The 25407-nt window shown below is 46.4% G+C and overlaps 1 protein-coding gene across 1 annotated transcript in view; it reads left to right on the plus strand.

Moving 5' to 3' along the window:
- Positions 1-270: 270 nt before the first annotated feature.
- Positions 271-25407, plus strand: part of LOC147626398 (uncharacterized) — a 46688-nt gene continuing 21551 nt past the window's right edge. The window contains exons 1-2 of the mRNA XM_086816505.1: positions 271-1713; positions 2322-3819. Of these exons, the coding sequence (XP_086672631.1) occupies positions 639-1713; positions 2322-3819 (2573 nt within the window). The 5' untranslated portion in view covers positions 271-638. The remainder of the gene's footprint in view (positions 1714-2321; positions 3820-25407) is intronic.

Below are 25407 nucleotides of genomic sequence, written 5' to 3' on the forward strand. Positions count from 1 at the left end.
GAACCCACGTCCCAGGAGGAGATCTATCACGGCTTTGTGGAGTGTGGAGAGAGGGGAGAGGGATAGGCCAGAATCGAACCCACATCCCAGGAGGAGAACAAGGCCCCCTAAGCCACTTGGCCCTCTCCCTCTCCCTTCTCATTCTCCCTAGGGGGTTTCCCTCTCCTTTGGGGGACAAGATATATTTTGAGGGAAGACAATTGTGGTTTACTAGACCTTAGACTAGGACCAAGGTACAAATTGCTGTCACCTGTTTTCTAACTTGTTCCTGTCTTTCTTCCTCTCGTCCTATGTTGCCTTTTGCCATAGCCCATCACCCTATTCTTTTACTTTTTCTGCTTTTGTCTTTGATGCCATAGCTACAGCTATAGCCATTGCTCCCCCTTCTCTTACTCTGCAATTCTCTTTGCATTTCTGTCCTCCTCACATCGAAGCATCACACACTCCAATCTGACGGTCTAAAGGAGGGAGTTAAGAGCTTTCGAGCTTCTCGTCTCTGCGATCTGTTCTATGGTTTGTTCTCACTTTCACTCGATTGTGCTTCTGTTAGAGCATCCTGTTGCAGCAATTTTTTGCATTTGGGGCCGCATTTATGGAAGGCGATTGAAGGGGGAAGAGGAAGGGAAAGGAGGGCAGTTATGCCATCCGGCCGCAAGAGCCGCGGCTCTCGACATCGCTCTTATAAACAGCATCAGAAACAGAAGCTCGAAGAGCTCTCCGACTACGATGAGGACTCCAATTTCAGCCATGGTCCTCTGCCTGACCCTATCCCATCGCCATGGACCATGGAGCCCTTGCCGCCCCATGTGGAAGGGCCGCCCGTGCTTAAGCAGGATGCAGAAACTGGGGAGTCCCTGGCCCGAGGCATCAACACGAAAGAAGCACCCCAGAAGGCATTGCGAGTCCAAATTCCAGCACCATCCAAACGTAAGAAGGGGTCCACAGCCGGAGCTGCCGCAGATGCTGATGCCACAAATTCGGCCACTGCCACTTCCCTGGATCGCTGGGATTGCAGTGATCTGCAGGCTGATGAATCCCTCGCTTACTTCTACCCCGGCAGGGCAGAATTGGAGGCAGCAGCTTTTGAGCTCAAAAGCTCCTATGACAAGGTAGAGGTGCTAGCCAATGGCACTGGAAGCAAGGATTTGAAAGGCGATGGGAACACAAAGAAGAGGAAGTGGAAAAGTCACCCAGAAGAAGCAGCAGGAAACAGATCAAGCACTGTAATTGGTGCCATAGGGCCAGGGCAGCAGGTGGAAGCATCCCCACATAATTTAGACATGCATACCAAACGCGATGCCACCCATCAGAGAGGTCTTTCAGAGCTGATAGAGTGTAATGATACCAATAAATCTACCTCCAACGCAGGTATGATTGCTGCAAAGGGACAAGAACTGGATTCCAGTGCATTTGAAACGGTAAGATTAAATCCTCTTAGAGGAGGGTCTTTGCAGGGAGGGGAAAAAGGCCCAGAGAGTGGTGCAGCAGCCCAGCTATCTCATCCCTTCAAAACAAACAGTTACAAAGTTGAGCCAGAATGGAAGGGAGGAAAGGCAAATGATTTGAGCTTAAGTTCAAGTCCCAAGCTACACGTTTTGAGGCCCAAAAGGTCTGAGGGATTGCAGAAGTCTAGAAGGTTTGAAGATTCACTACAAATTGTTGGCGGGGATGATGCGGAAGTTGTGGAGAAGCTTCAGTATGCCACTGGGATAGGTAAGTCTCTCATTGTACATGCTGCCAGTATGTTTTTTTAATGTGTGTAAAGTGTTTTTAGAGCTCAAAGTGTGTAAAGTGGTTTTTGAATGTGTGTAAAGTGCTTTTTTGTCATAGATCAACTCTGCCCTTAGTCTGAGGATAGCTATGGCAAGTGTTAGAAAAGTTAACAATATTTATAGAAATCTTGTGGCTTGAAGTCGAAAGTTGTGTGCATTTGTGGTGTGCTTAGAAGAGAAGCTGCAAAGCTGGGTCATGCAGCAGGCAGCTGTATCTGGCAGTTAATAGGGTATCAGCAGCTAGGTAGCTGCTTGATGCAGCTCAGCCTGTGTAGCAACTATTGGTTAGGGCAAGAGATCAGCAAACTAATGATGGCAAAGGAGAGAAGGGAGGGCAGCAGCAAAGAACAGGCAGCGACACAAGCATCTACCAAGAGGGGTGTTTGCGTAGGCAGGGAGGGGAAAAAGACCATCATGGACTGAGGGAAAGAAAGAAATTTCTCTTGTTGCAATCCATCTTTTTCCTCCTACTTAGCTTCCTAGATTATTAAAGTATTTGTGAAGTGATGTTTTGGTGGCTTTATGGATTAATATTACTTTATCTTTTAGGTACCGACAGGGCACTTAAGGAAGACAATCGAAACCCAGAAAAGGAGGATGGGTTTAAAGCTGAGAAAGACGGATTTAACAGTAGACAGAAAGATGTCAGGTACATGGAAAGCCAGCTCAAAGAAGAAAAGGAGAAGACTAATAGGAATCGTGAATTGCCGCGTAGGGATGACAAGGAATGTGAAGAGAACCATAAGGTCAATAGAGACAAGGAGGAGAGAAGCATAGAAAGGAGACTAAGAGGAGACAGACTTAAGGTAGAGAAAAAAAAGGATAATAGACAGAAAGGGGACAGGGATGCCAAATGGAAGGACAGTTTTAGGGATGGTAGGTGCAGGGTTGATAAAGACAAGGAAGAAAGGCTCAAAGTTGAGAAAGTTCTAGAATGCAGACATAAGGAACAAAAGTTTAGAGATGAAAGACCGAGACGTGAGGACCATTTTGAATGCCACAAGGAAGAGAACAGTTGGAGTGCGAGGTTTCAAGATGGGAAAGAGAAGGAAGCAAGATCACAGGACAAGGTTGATAGGTCAGAGGATAGGGACAAAGAGGAAAGGATTGAAACAATTAGGGAAGAAAAGGTGAGAGTTGAGAGAGGTAAGAACCATAGTAGGGAGGATTTGAAAGAAGAAAAGGGGAGCCATGGCAAGAAAAAGGGTGAAAAGGAGCAGGACGGTACAACCAGGACTGATAAGCTTCATGGTAAGAGACAGAAGGCTGAAAAAAAGCAAGATGGGAGGGATATGGATAAAAGAGAAAAGGTGGACAGTATGCGCAGTGGTGATAGGGAGAGGGAGAGGAGACAAAATGAAGCCATACCTAAGGATGAGAAACAAGAAGATTGTAAAGATGAGGAAGAAAGCCAGAGAGTTGATTATAGGCCTGAAAAGGTTGAAGATGATAGGAATATAGATGATAGACAGAGAGATGAAAGACTTGATAAGGGGGATAGATGTAAAGGTGAGAAGGTTGCTGCGAGCAGGCCAATAGACTTCAGAGAGAAGGCAGCTGAGAGGGAAAAGGGCGACCTTGAAAGGCTTGCATATGTAAATAGACCAGGTGGCAAGGAGGACAAGCAAGCCAAGGTGCACAGAAAATCCAGTGAGAGATTAGATGGTAGGAAAGAGGATGACAAACAGGGCAATGGGCGGCAGACAAAAGATGGCGGTGGACATTTTGACATGGACAGAGACCTCCTTAATTCGAGTCAGGATAATCCTGGCATTCAAAACAAGGATTCAGCTGATCCACTACCGGCCAGAAAAGCTCGTGAACAAGAGACTAAAGGAGACAGGAAGGTAGTCAAGATACATACTTTACAAGAAGGGGATCGAAGGGGTACTAAAGCCTCAAGGGATGACACACAGGATCAAGATAGGGCCTTCTCTTTGCTTGCCAGGTCTGGAGCTCTGGTCGCACACAAACCTGAACCTCAGCTTAAGAGGACCAGGGATTTTTGTACAGTAGACTCAGTCATCACAGAAAAGAGCCACGAAAGGTAACTCTGACAAGGGCTTCATCGTCTATCATCATAGCCCAGTTTTCCTTTTAATTGACTAAGGTTCATCACTCGTTTTTGTAATCAAGTTTTATGTACAAATCTGTGTGTTTAACAGGAATTCATTGGAACCGTATATGCTTTTCTGTACATGAACCTAGTGAGCATGGAGATAGGCGGCACTAGACAGTGTGATCCTTGTGAGCATGGAGATAGGTGGCACTAGACTAGGCTGCTGGTGGAGACATTAGAAGCAGCAAAGCAAGTGATGAAGATGAGCGAGGGGCGAGAGAAAAATAGGCATCACTGGGATCTGAAGAAACCCCATACAATGCCGCCATGTCAACTTCTCCATTCAGCTGGTGATGTTAGAGCCTGCTGGCATATCAGCTTGCTGGTTCCATACATGTGACATGGTCCTGTGCCCACATGTCAGCCTGATCATGGGCCACCTCGTGGGCCCTCTCCTGCTGCTCACGTGTAGTGTCTGTGAAGCATGCTAAATGCTGACTAAGCTGCTAATGAATGCTAATCACAATGTCACATGATGTAATGGGCGGGCTTGTATTTCGGAATCGTACTAACCGGAAACAAAATTATCAGCAAATAAACAAGACAAAACACAACCACAAATCCAAATATGCACAGTACACCACACTATATAAATTCAAACGGGCCGTGTTTCGAATTTGCGATAGTCCTGATAAGAATAGAATAATGGAGTTGTCAATTTCACAGGTCTACCTATAGTGATGAATATAGTCCCCCAACAAGGCCGAATATTTTCAAGGGCCGAAACAACACCACCTGCCCCCCCCCCCCCCCCCCCGCCCCCCTTCCCCCTCCCCCCCTCTTCCTCGTCGGCCCTTTAGGTTTTATTACCAAAAGTAGTGTGCCTCCAAATACAAGATCATGGGATTCGCCACTGGCTTGCACGTGATTGCTGAAAGAAAGAGAAAACACAGGTTGTAGGCAAAAGCACTAACTGTAGAAAGCTGTAGACAGTTGATTATTGCTGAAAATGAGCACGAGGGAAGCCTGTAGGTGCTTACAAGCATAAGAGACTGTTGCAACAGCCAATGAACTCGAGCAAATATACATGAATGAGATGGGAAATGATGAGAAGGGTGTGAACCTTATATATGTCCCATATGAGCTAGTCGGCCAGCTGTAGCAGGTCGACAGCAGTTGTGAAGCATAAATATGCTATAAAAAGCCTAAAAAGGACTCATAAAATGGTAAAAAAATCCTATATGATGTCTACTAGTTGTGAAATGTAGGGCCTCATAGAAATGACCAGTACAAGCATGCTAAGGTACATGTAGACCATTTGGAGATGATATATTTTCCAACACCTCCTCTTCAGCACCAGAGGGGCGTCCCTAAAAATAGCACGCTGAACATTATGCCAACCAAAGAAGTCCAAGCTCGATCCAGTCGCGTATAAAATGATAATGCACCTCAATATGTTGGGATCGTCTTGATATCACAGGATTCTGAGGTAGAGTAATAGCACTCTGAGAATCTGAGAAGATGGTAACTGGGGAAGTGTCGGCACTGCACAAATGCTCCCGAATCTGATGAATCCAAAGTGCCTTAGTGGAGGAGAGAAGGTAGGATTTGTACTTAGCCTATGCAGCAACAGTCCGCTGCTTTCTGAGACTTGCAAGAAACCAATCCTGTACCAAGCATGAAGCAATATCCAGATGTAGACCTCCGAGTATCAATACAGCCTGCCTAATCAGAATCTGTGAAACCAACAAAATCAGCACCATTGGAATAGGTGATGCCATAATCTGAAGTACCTCGAAGATAACGAAGAACTCTCAAAGCTGCTTGAATATGAGACCTTTTAGTGGCTGATGAGAATTGGCTAAGAACACTCATAGCATAGGAGATATCTGGACGGGTGTTGGCAAGGTAAAGTAATGAACCAACAATCTGCCGGTACTCTGTGGAATCCACCAAGGGTGTATCATCCTCCTTGGATAACTTGGCATTGAGATCCATGGGACATGAGAGAGGTGTACAGTTGGACAACCCTTAAAGTGAGCAACGTCTTCACATACTTCTGCCGAGAAATGAAATCTTTTTGCCAAATCTCCAGCCCAAGAAAATAATGAAGAAGGCCAAGATCAATCATCTCAAATGTTGCTGAAAGCTTGAACTGAACCTGTGTGACCAACTCAATATCTGAGTTAGAAAGGATGAGGCCATCAACGTACAAAACAATGGCACAAATATCCCCATCAGAAAGCACATAGAGATTGTGCAGCCAGGTATACCACCATCAAGATTGTTTTGGCTCTGGCTGCACACTTCAGATGGCTTGTGTTCCAGATGGATGTCAAATCCGCTTTCTTGAATAATGGAGATTAAGAGCACGAAGTTTATGTTGAACAGCCTCCTAGTTTTGTGATTCAGGGACAAGACACCCATGTGTATCTTTTGAAGAAGGCTCTTTATGGTCTCAAACAGGCACCCCGTGCTTGGTATCAAAAGATTAATGTCTTCTTGTTATCTCTTGGCTTTGAGAGGGCATATGCAGACGAGCAAATGTCTGATCAAAGTCTTCACTTACCTTCTGAGCATATGGAGCAACAAGGCGGGCTTTGTACTTGTCCAAAGTACCATTTGCATGAAACTTGACTTTGAAAATCCATTTCACACCAATCACACGACGATGTAAAGGCCATGGCACTCCTTTCTGCTGCTGCCGGATTGGTCGCCTACTTCAAGACTGCACTTCTGCGTTCTTCTGCTCTGGCTGTTGTTGTTGGAACAGGTCGCCTACAACAGGTGGAACTTTTCTTTGCTGTTGCTGAACTGGTCGCCTACATCAGCGGGGATCATGAGCGTTTTTCTCACGAGCTGCTGTTGCTGGTACATGCCCCATATATGTGCATTTCACCACAGCATACTTCTGCGTTTTTACATGAGCAGCCATCAGGACATAAGCGCTTACATCTGTGCTTACATCTCAGCTCACATCAGCCTTACATGAGAGTTTCTCACGAGCTGCTGTTGCTGGTACATGCCCCATATATGTGCGTTTCACCACAGCATACTTCTGCGTTTTTTACATGAGCAGCCATCAGGACATAAGCGCTTACATCTGTGCTTACATCTCAGCTCACATCAGCCTTACATCAGGCATATATCGGTGCCTACATTAGGCTTACTTCGGGACTGTTATCTGCGTTTTTGGGACAACAGCCTTCTCTGCTTGTTCAGAGTCTCATCATGGGCAAAAGAGACCAAAGGACCAAATCTATGAAAGATCAGAGCAAATCACACAGCATGCAATGGTGATATGTATATAAATGATAAAGTCCAGTACAGGAGCTCTATGTGAGACTCCGAACGAGCAGAGAAGGCTGCTGTCCCAAAAACGCAGATAACAGTCCCGAAGTAAGCCTGATGTAAGCGATGATGTAAGCACAGATGTAAGCGCTTATGTCCTGATGGCTGCTGATGTAAAAAATGCAGAAGTATGCTGTGGTGAAACGCACATATATGGGGCCTGTACCAGCAGCAGCAGCTCATGAGAAAAACGCTGATGATCCCCGTTGATGTAGGCGACCAGTTCAGCAGCAGCAGAGAAAAGTTTGTGTGAAAATATACCCAAAAGGGTATTTTACCCAGCCCAAAAAGGGCCATTTACTCATTTACACTTTACTTTTTATCTGCTGGCCGATTGCCTCTGTTGGCCAACCAGCACCCTGCTGGCCGACTGCCTCTGCTGGCCAACCAGCACCCTGCTTTCCATATAAATATGAGGCGCCTCCTTATGATCTTCACCAACACGAGTACTTCCCTGCTGGTCGCCTACTTCAGGACTGCACCTCAGCTTTTTACTCCTCTCTGCTGCTGGATTGGTTGCCTATTTCAGGACTGCACTTTTGCGTTCTTCTGCTCCAGCTGCTGCTGTTGGAACAGGCTGCCTACGAGACAGGTGGAACTTTCTCTGCTGCTGCTGAACTGGTCGCCTACATCAACGGGGATCATCAGCGTTTTTCTCACAAGTTGCTGCTGCTGGTACAGGCCCCATATATGTGCGTTTCACCACAGCATACTTCTGCGTTTTTTACATCAGCAGCCATCAAGACATAAGCGCTTACATCTGTGCTTACATCAGCGCTTACATCTTAGCTCACATCAGCCTTACATTAGGCATATATCGGCGCTTACATCAGGCTTACTTCGGGACTGTTATCTGCATTTTTGGGACATCAGCCTTCTCTGCTCGTTCGGAGTCTCACATAGAGCTCTTGTACTGGACTTCATCATTTGTATACATATCACCATTGCATGTTGTGTGATTTGCTCTGATCTTTCATATATTTGTTCCTTTGTTCCCTTTTGCCCTCACATGGTATTAGAGCTATCGTGAGCAAAAGGATTGAAGACCTTGAGAGCGCACAACATGGATCGTCTACCCTCGATTCCGGAGGATCAACCTTTCATACCAGATAATTGACTCTCCTTATTCAAATATAGATCACACGGAGGATGGGACTCCTCATTCACTGGAGAGCCTTGTTCGAGGTCTTTCATTGGGAGACGGCCAGGCTATTTATACCCACTCACCCTCTGCACCCTTGGCATATGGTTTTTCTTCTCCGAGATCATCAGCCGTTACTTCCAGAGGAGGATACATGCCCACAGCCAGTGTGCCAGTATTGGACCCAAGTATTCAGCCTTAACTGGAGAGTCTTGCTTCTCATTCTAGTCGACAAACTGGACTTCAGTATGGGACTTTTTCTTAGGAAGGACACGTACCTCCTCGGTCGTTCGGAGATCCATCATCATCAACCTTGCCGGTGACCGCATTCGTATGTGCCTTTTAGTACGTATGTTACTAACTCTACCTAGGTATCTTTTTCTGTAGCACATGTTCAACAAATGGTACCATCAACTACCCTCGATCCCTGGCGTTTAGTGAACCCAAACAGAGGAGGGTCTAGGAGTATAATTCACTCTCCGAATTCTGGTGTTCAAGGAGGTAACATTGTTTTCTTCTCTGGTTCACTTTCTGTCCCTACTCCTAATGTGTTATGGAATACTGCTCAATTTCAAGCACAAAACCCTCCTACCCACCCATAACTTTTCCTACTAGTGTTGGTGTGCAGTCATCACCACATGCACCTCCTTTAGGTCCTATGAAACGAGACCCAAGCAGGGGTCACCCCTTCCTGGACTCACTTCTCCAATTAGCACTTTAATATACACTCTTAAAAGACAATAGCACAAGACAAAATAGCATAAAAAGTAATTAACAACTCTGAGCATAGATAGATGACACCACACTGAGGCCGGAACGCCCCCCCCCCCCCCCCCCCCCCCCCCAAGGATTGATATTATTACTTGGGAGAATTTGTTACAAGTACACGGGCCCAAGGCCAGATTTCCAATAAGCAATGCACAATGAAAAACAAAGTATCAAACCCAAATATGTTTGTTGATGCCGAGTCTGCAGTCACCAAGGGTTGCCCCGTCCATAGCACCTTCCAGAGTCACACTCCGCGTGCAATCCACCCGTCCCTGGCACTACGGATCACGCCGTGCCAGTCCTAGCGATGGGGCACCCTCACGGAGTTGACTCAGTGAATGGAAGAGGAGTCCAGACATAGGAGAGCAGGAGAATTCCTCATTCTTCGCGATGAAAATCTTCTGGAGCCACCGTACAGCCAGTAGGAAGAGTGAAACAACCTGGGCCACTTGTAGGGAATGCGTATGACCTAAATCCACGTGGATAACCCCACTGGTCTGACCTGAATCACACGTGGGAGTGAAGAGGGCTCCTGCTAACTGTTTTGAGTACACACGTGAGAGAAAAAGAGAGCTGTCCAGACCTGAATCCACGCGTGGAAGTGAAAAGAGAGAAGCTGTACCATTCAGTCCATGGGAAAAGGGTTCCAAGGATGCTGTACGGCCAGAATCAACAGGTAATGATGATATTGTACTTTTTGTACCTGCTGTACCTACTGTACGACCAGAATCAGCAAGAAATGAGGGTAATATACCTGCTGTACCTGCTGTGTGGTTCAGTCCTCAAACAATAGTTGGAATAGGAGCTGTACGACCTGTTTCATGAGAATATTGAGTGCTCCAGCTGCTGTACAGCCTGTTTTCTCTAAATCCCAGCAAGCAGTTGTGTTTTTCTCCTTCAAAATGCAAGGGAGAGGGCTGGAAGTGAGGCGCCTTCTTCCCATGCAAAGGATTGGGTGTGGTAGGTGGGGTAGGTGGCCAACCCCCACCCCACATGCTATAAAAGGGTGCCTAGGCCAAAAGAAGGTGCCCACACTTATAAAGTGTCCACCTACTTTTAATGAAGTATGAAACCTGTAAGTTATAAGACTTATAACTTAAAACTCTTATTAAAATAAGGATTTCCCACCTGTTCACACGCCACAAAACCTGTCAGAAGACAAGGCATTCCACGGCTCACGGGAGGGCGTCCCCGACCCCTGAGCTAGACACACATGTCAGGCATGCAAACGAAACCAGTTCACGCGAAAACATTTTAAAGGTAGGCAAACATGAGTGCACAATGCAACATTGTTAAAGGATAATCTCCGTTCATGTACTTGCACAATACTTGACATTTCCGGGCACAAACAGGCCCACCGGAAAGTCAATTCCAGGTACACACACAGTGTACAATCCACCCGTCCCTGGCACTACGAATCACGCCGTGCCAGTCCTAGCGGTGGTAATCCAGAAACATACACCGTGTGCAATCCACCCGTCCCTGGCACTACGAATCACGCCGTGCCAGTCCTAGCGATGGAGCACCACTACGGAGTATGCTCATCCAAAGCCCAAAGCTCACACAAGAAGATAAGAGGACCATTAGATAGCTCAATGGTGACATCCTACGTATGGGTTCTACCCATCCCAGGTATCTTTCAGCACTATGCTCTCTGGCAATGCGGTGCCACCTAGCATTCCGGGGTATCAAGTGGTTTACCAACCCATCTCTGGCATTGGTGTTTTTCCTAATTATGTGCCCTCTCTAGGATTTGTGCCTCAACCGGGTATTCCACCTATGCTGAGTGTCCAAACCTATATTCTATCTTATGGAGTACCCTCGACAGGTCCTACACCTATGCTTGGTCCTGGTGGATTTTTTGGTTTCCTGCCTCAAACCTTACACTCTGGATATGGGCACTAGCCATCCTGGACTCCCCCATCATCTTCCTTTCATGTTTCTATGTCCAGAAATGCTTTCACAGAAAAGACTCATTTTAACGGGTCTAATTATACAACTTGGGCTAATCTTATGGAACAAGTTTTTACTTCCCAAGGTTCCTGGAACCTAGTAAAGGGATTTGAACCAAAACCCCACCCTTCCCTAGCACCTCCTGAAGTCATCAGCCATTGGGAAGCTAGAAATGCCACTGCTATAGTGGAGCTCATGCAAGGCCTTCTGCCAGAGTTTCATTCTCAACTCCAGCAGTTCCCCTATGTCTCTGATAGATGAGCACACCTTGCAGAGAGATATGCCGCACGTGATTGCACACGTCGAATTGATCTTGAGCATCAAATTCAAATTTTCTCTATCAAAGAAGGGGATGACCTGACCATCAAAGTTGCTGAATATCGGTGCCTTAACGCCGAGTATGCCACCAGTGGTTCTGCCAAGTCCCAAGAAGACCAGGTTATCACTTTACTAAACAAGTTGCCGCCTAGTTTATAAAGCTTTTATAGATTTATTAACATGATTAAGACTTAATTAATGAACATAAGACAAATACTGCAGGAAAAGATTGAGTGATTGCATTGAGACGGGGGCCTTTCTTAAATAGAGGCCGAAAGGTACAACTAAAGAGGCACATCCCTGTGAAGGGGTGTGGCTCTTGAATCAATGGTTATGTCCTTAGGACTTAGGGGTGTCTTTAATGAATAGACATGTCCTTTGATAGTGACCCATGTGCAAGGGTGTGACCCTTCACAGGTGCCTTTACAGTTAATGAGGGATTAAGGAGTAATTAGGGAGAGATTAAGAGAGTTAGTCACAATCGTGACATTCCCTCCCACTTAAAATAAGACTCCGGCTAAGAAGAGATGGTTGTCTTTGAAAGAATTCCTGAAGAAGTTCTGGATATTCCTGTAAGTCTTCATCACTTTGCCAAGTAGAGTCAGAATCATCAAGATCTCTCCATTTAACCAAAAATTATGTAGTGAGCTTATGTCGTGTTTCTTTCTGTTTGACATTAAGAATTGTCTCTGGAATTAAGAGTATGTTTCATCTTCGATTTTTGGAACATAATCCAAAACATCTAAAACTGGAAATCACCGTCCACAAACTTCTTGAGCCAAGAAATATGGAAAGTTGGATGAATTCTACTCCAAGAAGGCGGTAATTCCAACTTATAATTGAGAGATGAGTTCTTCTTAATAATATGAAAGGGTCCATAATATCTTGGGCGAAGCTTTGGAAAGAGTGATTTCATTGTCTTGTATCGATGAGGGGTAATATATAATAATACCAAGTCTCCTTCTTTAAATTCAATGTGACGACGATGCTTATTAGCTGTGCGCTGATATTGCTCTTGTACGCTGACCATCTTATTCTTAATCTGTAACAGAATATCTTGCATCTCTTGAATGAGCTGGTCTGCTAAAGCCACTTTATGTTGAAGAACAAAGTTGGCAGGAACAAGGGGAGTATAGCCATAAGCTGCTTGAAAAGGTGTCATTCCAATAGGTGAATGATAAGAATTATTATAAGCAAATTCCACCGAAGGTAAATATTCTTCCCATGAAGCTAATCGAGACTAAACATAATGACGCAGCATTTCTTCTAGAATTTGATTAACTCGTTCCGTTTGTCCATCTGTGTGTGGATGATAAGCAAAGCTCCAAAGTAAATTTGTACCAAGAGTCTTGAATATTGAAGTCCAAAAATGTCCTGTAAATCTTGGATCTCGATCAAAAACTATAGATTTTGGCAACCCATGAAGTTTGAAGATATACTGTATGAACAGTATTGCAATATCCGAAGCCTTGGCTCCTTTCTTGCACGGAATGAAATGTGCCATTTTAGAAAATCTGTCAACCATCACAAGAATCTGTGTATTGCTTTAGAAGAACGTGGCAATGAAGGGATAAAATCCAGACTAATACTTTCCCAACGTTCATTGGGAACTGGAAGTGGTTGAAGAAGACGAGCTGTCTGCTAGCTTTCATACGTTGGCATGAAAGACATGCTGTGACAAGCTTAATAACATCTTGCTTCATTTGAGGCCAATAGTTTGTAGCCGTCAAAAGATGATACGTCTTGTTGATGCCTGTCTCAGAATACGTAGCGGAGATGATGACCAAATCTGGGAACACAAGAGCAAAAATGCAAGCAGAAAAACAGCACAAGAGAGAGAGAGATGTAGGCGTGTAACTCTGCTCTATATACACAAGAAGATCCCGAGAAATGATACAAATGAGGTATGGGGGCTGGGGGCCTATATATACCTCCCTAGAGGGCAGTCGGCTAGCACTAAAGTGCCCACGACTGAGAAAAGAGGTCCCACGACTGCATAAATGCAGTCGGCCAGCAAACTGGTGCCCACGACTGATGAAAACCAATCGGCCAGCAGCAAGAGTGCCCACGATTGATAAACACCCAGTCGGCCAGCACTGTACTGCTCTTGGCACCCTCTGGCAGCCCTCCCAAGCCTCAGAAAAAATGGAAAAAATAGGGGAAAAATGCGGAGAGTGGGGAAAAATGGGAAAACACCTCATAAGGGCGGGCACACCCACAACAAAGGCCCTGGTGTATAAATCTAGACAGGAGATGACTTCTAACACCCCCTCTCAGCTCCTGGCTGTGTAACCAACCACTGGGAGCTGGGGTGCCGCCTGAGCAAGTCCTGAGAGAGCGACTTCGTGAAGAGGTCCACCGTACTGTCCTCCGTCGAACAGAACTCCAGCAAGATGTCATCAGCAACGATCTGTTCACGAACAAAGTGCCTCTGGATGACCATGGGTTCCTCCAGTGGAAGCCCAACCCTGCAATGTAACCTCCTCCTGCTCCGTAAAACTGCTCCTGGGCCATAAGTAGATCTCCTCGTGTCCGGATCTCCTCCCCAAACTGAGTCACTCCAACCGTGGAGTCGGACTCCATCCAACAATCCCCCTCCTGTGTACAAGAGTCCATGATCCTTCGCATGCCGCAGAAACCACAGGAAACGCAATCCTGCCTCACAAAGAGACATCTGCAACCATGAGCTCAACCGCCTCATCAGGAAGCTCCCGTCCAATCTGGTGTCCAACCAGATCAATGAACCATACAGCTTCTGAGTCAAAGAGACATCACACTGCTCACAAGGATCAACACCTGTTACGGTGCACAAATAAGTCCTGGAAACCTGATGAAACCTGTCAACCACCCCCTCTGAATCCGGAACCACAAAGCGTGGAGTAACCATCTCCTTCTGCAAGTAAGCACCTGCCACCTGCCTGGCTTTTCGAAAGGTCCCCGTGGAAAGAACATCCTCAACAACTGGAAGTTCTATGTCCCGAACACTACGAGACATCAGAGCATAAGTGACCTGTTTAGCTTCCTCTGACTCACGAACACAAGAACTACCAACATCAGTACTGGAAAGTTTCTGCCAACTGCTGCCATCTACTGGTAAGCTATCCACCACTTGGTCTCGGAAAGCTCGCACCTGCAGCGTATCCACACTTGAGTGGCCATTACCAGACTGCCACTCATCACAAACCTGAGGACCTGGGAGAGAGAGTGCTGAAAGCCTGTAAACTCCATTCTCCACTCCGCCTTCCCAAACCACTTGGCCTGTTGCTTTGTCGCGGAGAGCAACAAAATGCTCATCAAACTCCACCCGTACGCCAGTCTTGCAAACCTGATGCACTGACAACAGATGAAAACCAAGTGCCGGAACATACAACACCTAGGAGGAATGCTTCCTCCCTCTGCCATTGGGAACTATCTCCATCCTGCCCTCACTGTGAACTGGGATAGTGGACGTATCCCCAGTAAGAATATGACCAGAAAGCCTGCAGAGATCCTGTAAACCGGAACGGGAAGGAGTCATGTGCCTGGAAGCACCACTATCGAGAATTCACTCCCGAGTATCTGTTGCGGAGAGTCCTCCAATCTCCTCCCTCCCTGAAGAAAATGAAGCATCGGTGTCCATCACCTCCAGGTGCACAAAAGCCGGAGTCTTCATGATTGCTGCTGAGGAGTCTTCACCCTTCTCGGTCTTCCGCTTGGGACATTGCCTCCAGTAGTGGCCTTTCTCGCCACAATCATTACAGGTCCTCTCTGCCTTCAGTTTCTCGCGGTCAGCGTGTCGGACTTCTTCTCAGAAGACTTCGTCGATGAAGCCTTTCCTTTGCCCGAGTTACGGCCTTTCGACCGTTGGCCAGTAAAGGCCTCCGAACCTCCACCCTGAGGAGGGTTCGTGAATCGTTCCTCCTGGTCCAGGACCATGGGCACAAGCTCCTCCCACGTGATGGTGCTGAGCCTGCCCACTGGTAATCAAAGACGAGTAAAATGCTGAGTACGAAGAGGGCAAATGTGACAGCAACGTGATGGCCATGTCCTCTGACGATATCTCCTTCCCAGCCTGAAGAACTTCTTGCTGAAGAGCCTGCAGCTTGTTAATATGCTCCCGCATCGTCGACGACTTTGCAGGGCTCATAACCCGCATCTGTACTTCCAAGGAAATCCTCTTCATGGGCGATACCCTGTTGTAAAGTGAGGCCAAATGCTGCCATATACCTCTGGCCAGCGTCATATGCTTTACATGGTTGATTACCTGTGGTGTGCAGTTGAGGAAAATAAACGAACGGACCCTGGCGTTGACACGATCCCACATTTGTGTCTGGGCCTCCCGGTCCTTTCGGATCGACGGTAACTCCCCTTCCTCTACTTCCGGTCGTGGAACACCAACAAGGACGAAATCGGCGAGGTCGTAAGACTCCAGAACGGATTCCATCATCACCTTCCATATGCCGTAGTTGCTCCCGTCCAACTGACGGTCCACCAGGAACGTGGGGAGTGTCGGGATCTTCACATGTCTCTCGGCCATCTCAAACAGATCTGCCATAGCGGGGATGTACTCTGAAAAGGGTGGATGGGTGGGAACAAAGAAGAACTAAAACTTGCAAGTGGCTGTCCAGCAATTCAGCCCGCCTTCCTCTTGCTTCTCCTCTTCCCGAACAGTCCAAAACAGTCCACCAATCAGCCACAAAACAGCCCCCCTCTTGCTCACACAAATCCCAAGACCTATCTAGAGCCTAGGCTCTGATACCATGTCAAAATACGCAGCGGAGATGATGACCAAATCTGGGAACACAAGAGCAAAAACGCAAGCAGAAAAACAGCACAAGAGAGAGAGAGATGTAGGCGTGTAACTCTGCTCTATATACACAAGAAGATCCCGAGAAATGATACAAATGAGGTATGGGGACTGGGGGCCTATATATACCTCCCTAGAGGGCAGTCGGCCAGCACTAAAGTGCCCACGACTAAGAAAAGAGGTCCCACGACTGCATAAATGCAGTCGGCCAGCAAACTGGTGCCCACGACTGATGAAAACCAGTCGGCCAGCAGCAAGAGTGCCCACGACTGATAAACACCCAGTCGGCCAGCACTGTACTGCTCTTGGCACCCTCTGGCAGCCCTCCCAAGCCTTAGAAAAAATGGGAAAAATAGGGGAAAAATGCGGAGAGGGGGGAAAAATGGGAAAACACCTCATAAGGGCGGGCACACCCACAACAAAGGCCCTGGTGTATAAATCTAGACAGGAGATGACTTCTAACAGCCTGGGTGTGCAGCATAAGTGACCTCGTGATGTTCTTTCACCAAGACTCTTCGAACATGAGTATCATGAGGAACACAAATACGATCCTGATGATATAATAAACCATCCACTAAACCATCCACTAATGTATATGCTCCATAAATCTTCAATTCGGAAGGAGTTGCATTCTGAGAATTGAGAATTCGAAATGCATTTCCAAAATCACGATCCTTGAAACTTTGAGGTATATCTATCCATTTCAACTGTAGAAATATCCAAGACTGAAGCTGGCGGCGTACGACTGAGGGCATCCGCAACAACCACATTTGTAAGACCAGAACATACTCAATTGTCATATGGAAATTGGCTAAGAATTCGACTCAACGTGCTTGCCTAGCATATATAACTGGCTGCGTGAAGATGTATTTCAAAGAATGATGATCTGTTTTCACCACTGAATCCGCACCACGGAGATAATGTTTCCATGCACGATAGGCATGAACAATAGCCAAAAATTCCTTGTCATATATTGGGTATCTTTCTTGAATCGCAGAGTGCTTATGACTGTCAAATGCAATAGCACGTCCTTGTTGCATCAAGACGGCACCAATGGCAATATCGGAAGTATCCGTATAAACATCAAAAGGGAGAGTAGGGTTAGGAATAGCCATGACAGGAGTTGTGATGGAACCGGCCTTCAGAAATTTGATGGGTGGTGGAACAAACACTCGCACACAAAACACTTCATCACCCATGGGAACTTGGAAAAGAGAAACAAACAGGGGAGCTAGAATGCTCCTGCAAATAGTACAAGGACACTAATTGGCCCCAAAATGCAGTGGCGTCCCTTACGGTATTTCTTTACTTGATCAAATATGAGTACAAAGTACAACTTGTCGAATCCTTTACCCATAGGATCCCTTATAGCTTTTCACCCAGGACTTCCAAATAAAAACTCTCATTATTATAGCACAACATTCCATAGAGAAGGCACATCTGTACGACACCTCCCTGCTTGAAAAGGTCTTCTCCATCTCAACCATGGATCCCACGAACCCTTTCCCAAACAGCAGTAGGGCTGTACCAAACCATATGTCCTTCCTATAGTCACAGCCTGCATGTAACCTCCAGAAAACTATAACTTGTTCACATGAATTCTAGAGACATGTTTTCCACATGAAACCAAAGACCTATATCTGATAAACCATAGACTTGTATCCATAAACCATAGGCCTATATCCTCGATACCAAAGTCCTGTTTCTTCTCAAAAGACCAATGTCCCGTTTCCATGACAAATAAATCCAGATATATATATGCACCATCCGATTCATGGTGCCAAAAACCCATAGACCCGCTTCCATCATGTTGGTCTAAGCCTGTCCAGTCTGGCTGTGGAGATGCCTCAGCGATGCGGTCTGCTCCATGCTGCAGAAAATCCGCTCGCCTGGCTGTCACATACAAGTAACCTGCTCCACGACCGCCAACACCTGGCCAGAGTCACTGGTGTGTGCCCATCCTCTACATCGCCTTCCCACACCTGGCGTCCACCTGGCTGCCCAACTGACTGTCTGCCTAACTGATGCTTGCCTGGTTGCCCACCTGTCTGGTCGTTGGTTTTGCTGGTAGCCCGTTTGGTGTCCTTTCGCTGGCAGCAACTTGCCTGGCTGTAGCCGTGCGCACAGCCCGCCTGTCAACGCCCAGCGCCAAACAGCGACTGCTGCAGCAGCGCCAAACAGCAGCAACGGCGGCAGCGTGACAGTGGCTGCACTTGGCGGCAGCGTGACAGTGGCTGCACTCGGCGGCGGCAGCAGCAGCGCCGGTCCATGTGCAGTAGCAGCAGGCGCACCCAACAGCGGCAATACTCCAGGGGATGCGCCTGTGAAGACCATCTGGCGTGCTCTCGACTCCGCCACCCTTCGATTTATAAGGAGGTGATGCGCTTTCTCTCAAAAACGCCAAAAGCAAGGATTTTAAAAATGCAAGCCTCCATAAAAAATAATATTTTAAATCATCAAAGGTTTAAAAACCTTATGAACTTAAAATCCCTTTTGTCCCCTTTCATACTTGGCCTGGCCACATATTGGTTTCCTTTTTATACCCAAACTTGATGCTTGTTCACACTTGTCCATCCCGTGCTCGTGCCTACATGCTTGTTGTCCATCCCGTGCTCGTGCCTACCTGCTTGTTGTCCAGAGAGAAAAACACAGGGTCGTAACATGTGGCAAAGCTGTCTTTAATCTTTCAAAAGCTTGTGTTGCGGCTTCAGTCCACTGGAATGCAGGAGCGGACTTTAAAAGTTCTGTGAGAGGAGCAGCTATTTCTGAAAATCGATGAACCTTTGTGTGATAAAAGTTGGCAAGTCCCAAGAAAGAATGAACGTGGGAGTTGGCCAATTGACAATAACCTGTATTTTCTTTGGATCGACAGAAATACCGTCTGCTGAAACAACATGTCCGAGGTACTCCAAGGATGTTTTGAAGAATTCACTTTTGCTTGGATTAATGTAAAGAGCATTGTCATGAAGCACCTGGAAAACGATCTTAAGATGTGCCTTGTGTTCTTCCATATTACGATTGAACACCAGGATGTCGTTAAGATAGATAATAACGAACTTGTCCATAAAAGGACGAAAAAGATCGTTTATCAGGCTCATAAATGTTGCAGGGACATTGGTTAACCCGAATGGCATGACCACGTACTCGTAATGACCATATTTTGTGCGAAAAGCTGTCTTATATTCATCACCTTTGCGAATGCGAATCTGATGATATCCAGACTTAAGATCAATTTTGGAGAAGACCTTTGCATGGAACAATTGATCAAACAATTCATCAATGCGAGGAAGAGGATACTTATTCTTGATAGTCAACTTATTAAGGGCACGATAGTCGATGCAAAGGCGCGTAGACTTATCCTTCTTTTTCACTAAAAGTACTGGAGCTCCAAAAGGGCTTTTGATTGGTCGAATATGTCCTTTCTCCAAAAGTTCAGTAAGTTGTCGTTATATCTCCTGAGATTCCGTAAAAGAAAGTCGATATGGAGCACGAGTAGGTGGAGCACTGCTAGGAAGGAGATCAATAGTATGGTCGACTGGTCGCCGAGGTGGAAGCTCCTGAGAAAAAAGATCCAAGTATGGAGCAAAGAAAGGTTGCTTGAGGTACATCATCGTCGTATCCATGTCCTCGAGAGGATCATTGGCTGAATAGACCATTAAAAGTGCTGAGAAACAACCACTCTTGTAGACCCACTGTTTTGCTTGAAGAGCTGAAAGGGTTGGTCTCGGATTCCTTCAAGTGCCACATGCGTATCATTTTGAGTAAATTGTATGGAATGGTTCTGCAAATTGATCACGGGATCATATTGATACAACCATTCTTGACCAAGAATCATATCATAATGTACCAAAGACATGACTTGGAAATCCAATTTGTCACGATAGTGCTGAATTCGAAAGGAGAGCTGTTTTGGCAACCTTGTTACACAAGGATGTGGAGCCATCGGCAAGCTCTACTTCATAAATAATAGCACTTTGAGAAGTCCGAATCTTCAATCTCTGGGTCAAGGTGGTTCCCACAAAGTTATGAGAACACCCACTGTCGATGAGCACATGAATAGGGTGATTGGAAATAGAACCTTGAAGAACCAAAACCTGAGTAGACCGCTGGGGTAACGGTAAAGAGGCAGGTTGAGTTGTGGCAGTAGTGGTGATCACCGAAGCATGTGCAATAGCATGGTGATTAACCGCACGCTTTCCTTTGTCAGCAACTGGGGGTTTCTCCTCGGAAGTGGAGGGTTCAGCATTAGAATTCTGTCGATGGGTAGGTCTTTTGGGGCACTCAAACCAACGATGAGGTCCATTGCAAATTGTGCACAATCCTGTCTTTGTTGATCCCGTCCAGAAGGGTTAGTGGAAGGATGAGGATTACGAGATTGGTCACGTCCTTGGTCCCGTCCACGATCCGAACTGCGTGGTTGGAAGGACCGAGGACGTCGGGATTGAAAAGAGGACGATCATTCTGATTGGTGAGGGTGTTGAGAATTATTCCATTGGGGATTAGTCCGGGAGGTAGAAGTGCCAGAAGATTCTCTTCAACTATCTCAGTTCATATGAGACCCATTGGCTTTTTGAAAGGCATTAGCTCGACCGGAAGAGGCCGAATTTTGAGAATTAATGTCTGCAACGCGCTTGGCGTAACGTATGGCATCGGCAAGATTGACAGGACTATTTTCTGAACATCGGCACGCAGTGTGGGGTTAAGACCTTCAACGAAGGCATGGAGTTCATCCTCTAGGAGTCAATCTCTAGTATCAAGTTGGTGAACTGGGAGATATAAAAGGCCAAGGAACCATTTTGGTCCAAATGGCGTAAGCGAGTATGGGCTTGGAAATCCGCATTGGCAGGTATGAACTGCTTACGGAGGACCTGCTCGAATTTCTCCCACGTTGTAACCGATTTTCCGGCGTGCTGTTGTTGCCACCACAATAAAGCAGTGTCTTTGAGGAGGGATACCGCAAAAATCACCTTTTTGGAATTAGAAAGGGTCATGGTTTCAAAGTATAATTGCAGTTTGTAGAGCCATTGGTCTAAGATGTGCTTATTGCGTTGACCACCATAAGATTCAAGGGGTTTAATTTCCAATTTCTTTGTTTTACTGGCTTGTAAAAGACGATACAGAGTTTTAAGGTTGTCACCTTCTACCTCGGAAGGAATGACGTCTTTGTCTGCTGGTACTGGTGCTGAAACATCTGCTCTGCTGGTGCGAACTCGTGTGGGAGTGGCGATCTGTGTGGAGCTGCTGGATCTGTGAAGCCAAGGATGCCATGGACTCCTGGAGTTGCTGTTGGAATTGCTGCTGAAGTTGCTGCAAAGCTTGCTGCCATTCTGGAGGAGCCGGTGTGTCAACAGGTTCAGCCATGAGAGTAGATGTTGATGTAGTGGTTGCAGGGCGACGAGGCTCTGGGGGTTTTTGTTGCTGATGACGCCGCTGGGCTCTAGTAAGAACCATCGGCTGGAGGGTGCGGCATCTGTAAATCCCGTGAGGAGAGGCTATGTGCTGGTGTAGCTATGAACCATCCAGTATAATGAGGGCGATCCTTTGGGACTAGGCTTGGACGAGAGTTTGCTATTGGAGAAGGTACAGGGGTAGAGGTAGGGGCAGGTACTGGTGTCAAAGATGTATAATCTGGTGTAGAAGGGTGCACCGTGAATGAAGATGGGTAAACGTTCTCAGAATAGGTGCAATATTCATGAAAAATGATGCTACACTCGGGAAGGATAGCACCCAGATAAGGATGACGCCTGAGCATAAAACAATAATGATCCAGATCCTGTGCAGAAGTACGAACACGGATCACCCACACATTGAACTCTTGGAGGTGAGAAGTCGGTGTGGCTATCTGAACACGGTAATGAGTGGGCTGTAAAGAGGGGGGCACACTCACTAGAACAGGGGCAGAGACCGGTGGAGAACCATGGGTAGGAGAGGGCACTATAGACTGTGAGGGTGTATCCTGTAAATAACTGAATTCATAGGTTTCCTCTGCCATAAGCCGTCGGAGAAGAGGGTAATGTGTGTCCACGTGATCTGGGAGGTGCTCTTAAACCCATAAAAAGTGATATTGGCCCCTGATGAGTGGAGAGCACACAAAAGAATGAAGTGACGGGTTTGCGATATTCTAATGCGCCAAATTATGTGAGATTTTAATGCCCAAGAAAATGGCAAAATCACACCTGAAGAAGATTGCCATAAATAATGTTGCTGCTGCTGTAGGAGAAGCACCAAGGAGATGGTGGCCGGCAATCATACGAATATCTGCAACGGGAAGTGGCTGGTCGTCCAAGCAAAGGTAATTGACAGCAGGAAGCACACGTCCAAGAGTCTGAGGCGGGCTGAAGACGGCCAGAAAGGAGGCGGCTGCAGGTGGGCGCACACGCGCAGGCTGAAAATTGCCGAGCAGTTGCACCGGGTGGTGAGGAAGCTTGTAAATGTTTTTTTTTTTGGTTTTTTTGTTTTAATTTGCTTGTATATGTGGCACTTAGAGCCTTAGACCCATAACCTTTGGGAGTGGGTATTATGTGTGTTTGTTTTTTTTAATAAAAAAAAAGCAAATCAGCGTGCGCTTCTCAACGGGCAGCCGGCTGGGGGAAAATCAGCGTGCGCTTCTCAACGGGCAGCCGGCTGGGGGAAAATCCACGAAGGGATGCGACTAGTCAATGGAGGGTGCCTGTCCGTGAAAGGGTGCCGGCTGAAGAGGTAAGCCACCGTATCGAGAGGTTGCATGCTGTCTTGCCTCTATTCAAGAGTTTTCTGCATAGGGCTAGCCCGACATTTATCAGCAAAAATTGGGAGTTTGGGGCTGAATTTGATGAGGCATTCTCTCCTACTCTTCCATTCAATACTTGCTACACCCAATTTTAGGATTTGGGCTGCTTGATTTTAGGGTTAGGGTTTGGGCATGTCACAAGGTGGAAAAAGTTTGCTCTGATATCACTGTAAAGCTTTTATAGCTTTATTAACATGATTAAGACTTAATTAATGAACATAGGACAAATACTGTAGGAAAAGTCTAAGTGATTGCATTGAGACGGGGGCCTTTCTTAAATAGAGGCCGAAAAGGTACAACTGAAGAGGCACATCCCTGTGAAGGGGTGTGGCTCTTGAATCAATGGTTATGTCCTTAGGACTTAGGGGTGTGGCTCTTGAATCAATGGTTATGTCCTTAGGACTTAGGGGTGTGTCTTTAATGAATAGACATGTCCTTTGATAGTGATCCATGTACAAGGGTGTGACCCTTCACAGGTGTCTTTACAGTGAATGAGGGATTAAGGAGTAATTAGGGAGAGATTAAGAGAGTTAGTCACAATCGTGACATAGTTTCTTTACTTTTGTCACATAGACCATTAGTTTAGAACCTATGCCTAACCTATATGAGTGTGAGTGCCAGCTCTTGCACTTCGCTCGGTTGCATGGCCAATTTCATCCCAAGAAGTCATCCTCTTCCTCCACTCAAGAGGGGGTCCTTGTGTCCAATACCACCTCTACTCAAAAAGGACAGCAAGGGAAGGGGAACATCAAATCAAGAAATCAAGGCAAACCTCCCGTCAACAATACTGATTCCAAAAACCCTGCCTCAACACCCATTCCCCACTGGCAAAATATTTCCAAAAAGAATAGATTTTGCACTTATTGCCAAATGCTTGGACATTTTTGATGATGTGTGTGTTTTTAAAGCCAAGGAAAATAGAGGCAACACCTCCAACCCCACTACCTCCACCTGCCAAAACAACCAAGGTGGTAGCAATGCCCCAAATTGGAGATCCAGAGGGGGTAGTAATCCAGCACCTACTCTGCCGGGCTCCCCGCCAAGGACCCAGCAAGAAGGCAATGGTTCTACTTGGCCGCTTTCCTCTCAGTGGCGATCCACTGGTTAGGTTGCTCAAGCCCCACCCTCTCAGTCAGTTTCTTTCACCACCCCTAAAGAGATGTCTGACTGGTCTTCCCTTACACCTCGTCCCGGCCCCTTGGCCAATATCGTTCAGGTCACATTTAAGGTTGATTCTAGTCACTCCTCCAGAAAGAAGAAGGAACAAAGGCCTAAACAAGGCCATCCGCGGGAAAAAGCCTACGAGGCCATCCGCGGGGGAAAGCCTCTGCCTTCGTTCAAATCTGTCAGTTACTTGACAATCCTTCTGTGCTCATTATTGAGGCCCATCCAACTCTTCCTTGTGGTCATCCAGTCACTTGGGTAGTTGACAGTGGAACTCCGAGCTACTCACCATATGGCACGCAATGCTGACATTTTCATCTCTCAGCGTCCCGTTAAGGGAGAAGTTCGATGTGGCAACAACACAATGATGCCCATAAAATCCATTGGCACTGTCTTATTTGACACCAACACTGGCCCCAACCAGGCTACCTTGGACAATGTCTATCTTGTCCCTAATTTAGGTCTCAACTTACTTTCTATATCCTAGCTTACCCAACTTGATTGTGGCGTTTACTTCAACAAACGAGTTGTCGAGGTAATTGATGAAACTCCCGGTCTTGTTGTTGCCAAAGGTCAATCTCAGAAGGATGGTTTGTATCGGATGTCTACTTTTTTAACTGAGCCATCTTCTGCTGGTTCAGAGTTTCATTGGGTTCGGGCCTATGTGACCCCAGCTCCATCCGACATTGAATGACTATGGCACTTTCGCTATGGTCATCTACCCTATGCCACACTCTACGAGCTATCTCGAGATAGTTAGTTGAAGGCATACCCAGCCTCAAACTGACAAAGGATGTCTGTCAGCCCTGTCAAATGGGTAAGCAGCATTGCTCCCCATTCCCTCAACATGCTACTCATCATGCTTCGGGAATCCTCATGTTGATTCATTTCGACTTGAGTGGCCAATCCCCAACCCCTTCCTTGAATGGATCTCTCTACTACATGTTGATTGTTAATGATTATTCAAGGTACATGTGGGTATATTACTATATTTCCTAAAGCATAAATCCGACGCTTTCCAATACTTTCCCACATTTCAGTTAGTCACTAATTAAATGGGCGTCTCAATTGGGATTGCTCGTAGTGATAATGGTGGTGAATTTCTCTCCCATCAATTTACTAAGTTCTTACAAGACCAGGGCATTCAATGCCAACTCACCTCCACCAACTCTCCCTCACAAAATGGAGTGGTCGAGCGCAAGAACCAAATTGTGATGGATATGGCACGCTCCATGCTTTTTGCAGTGAAGTTGCCTGAACGCCTTTGGTCAAAATCGGTCAACACTGCGGTGTACTTCTGAACCGTTGCCCCACGGTCGCTGTCCC

Source organism: Cibotium barometz, chromosome 22, assembly GCF_041138505.1.
Source record: "Cibotium barometz isolate CiBa-2024 chromosome 22, ASM4113850v1, whole genome shotgun sequence".
Classification (NCBI taxonomy): domain Eukaryota; kingdom Viridiplantae; phylum Streptophyta; class Polypodiopsida; order Cyatheales; family Cibotiaceae; genus Cibotium; species Cibotium barometz.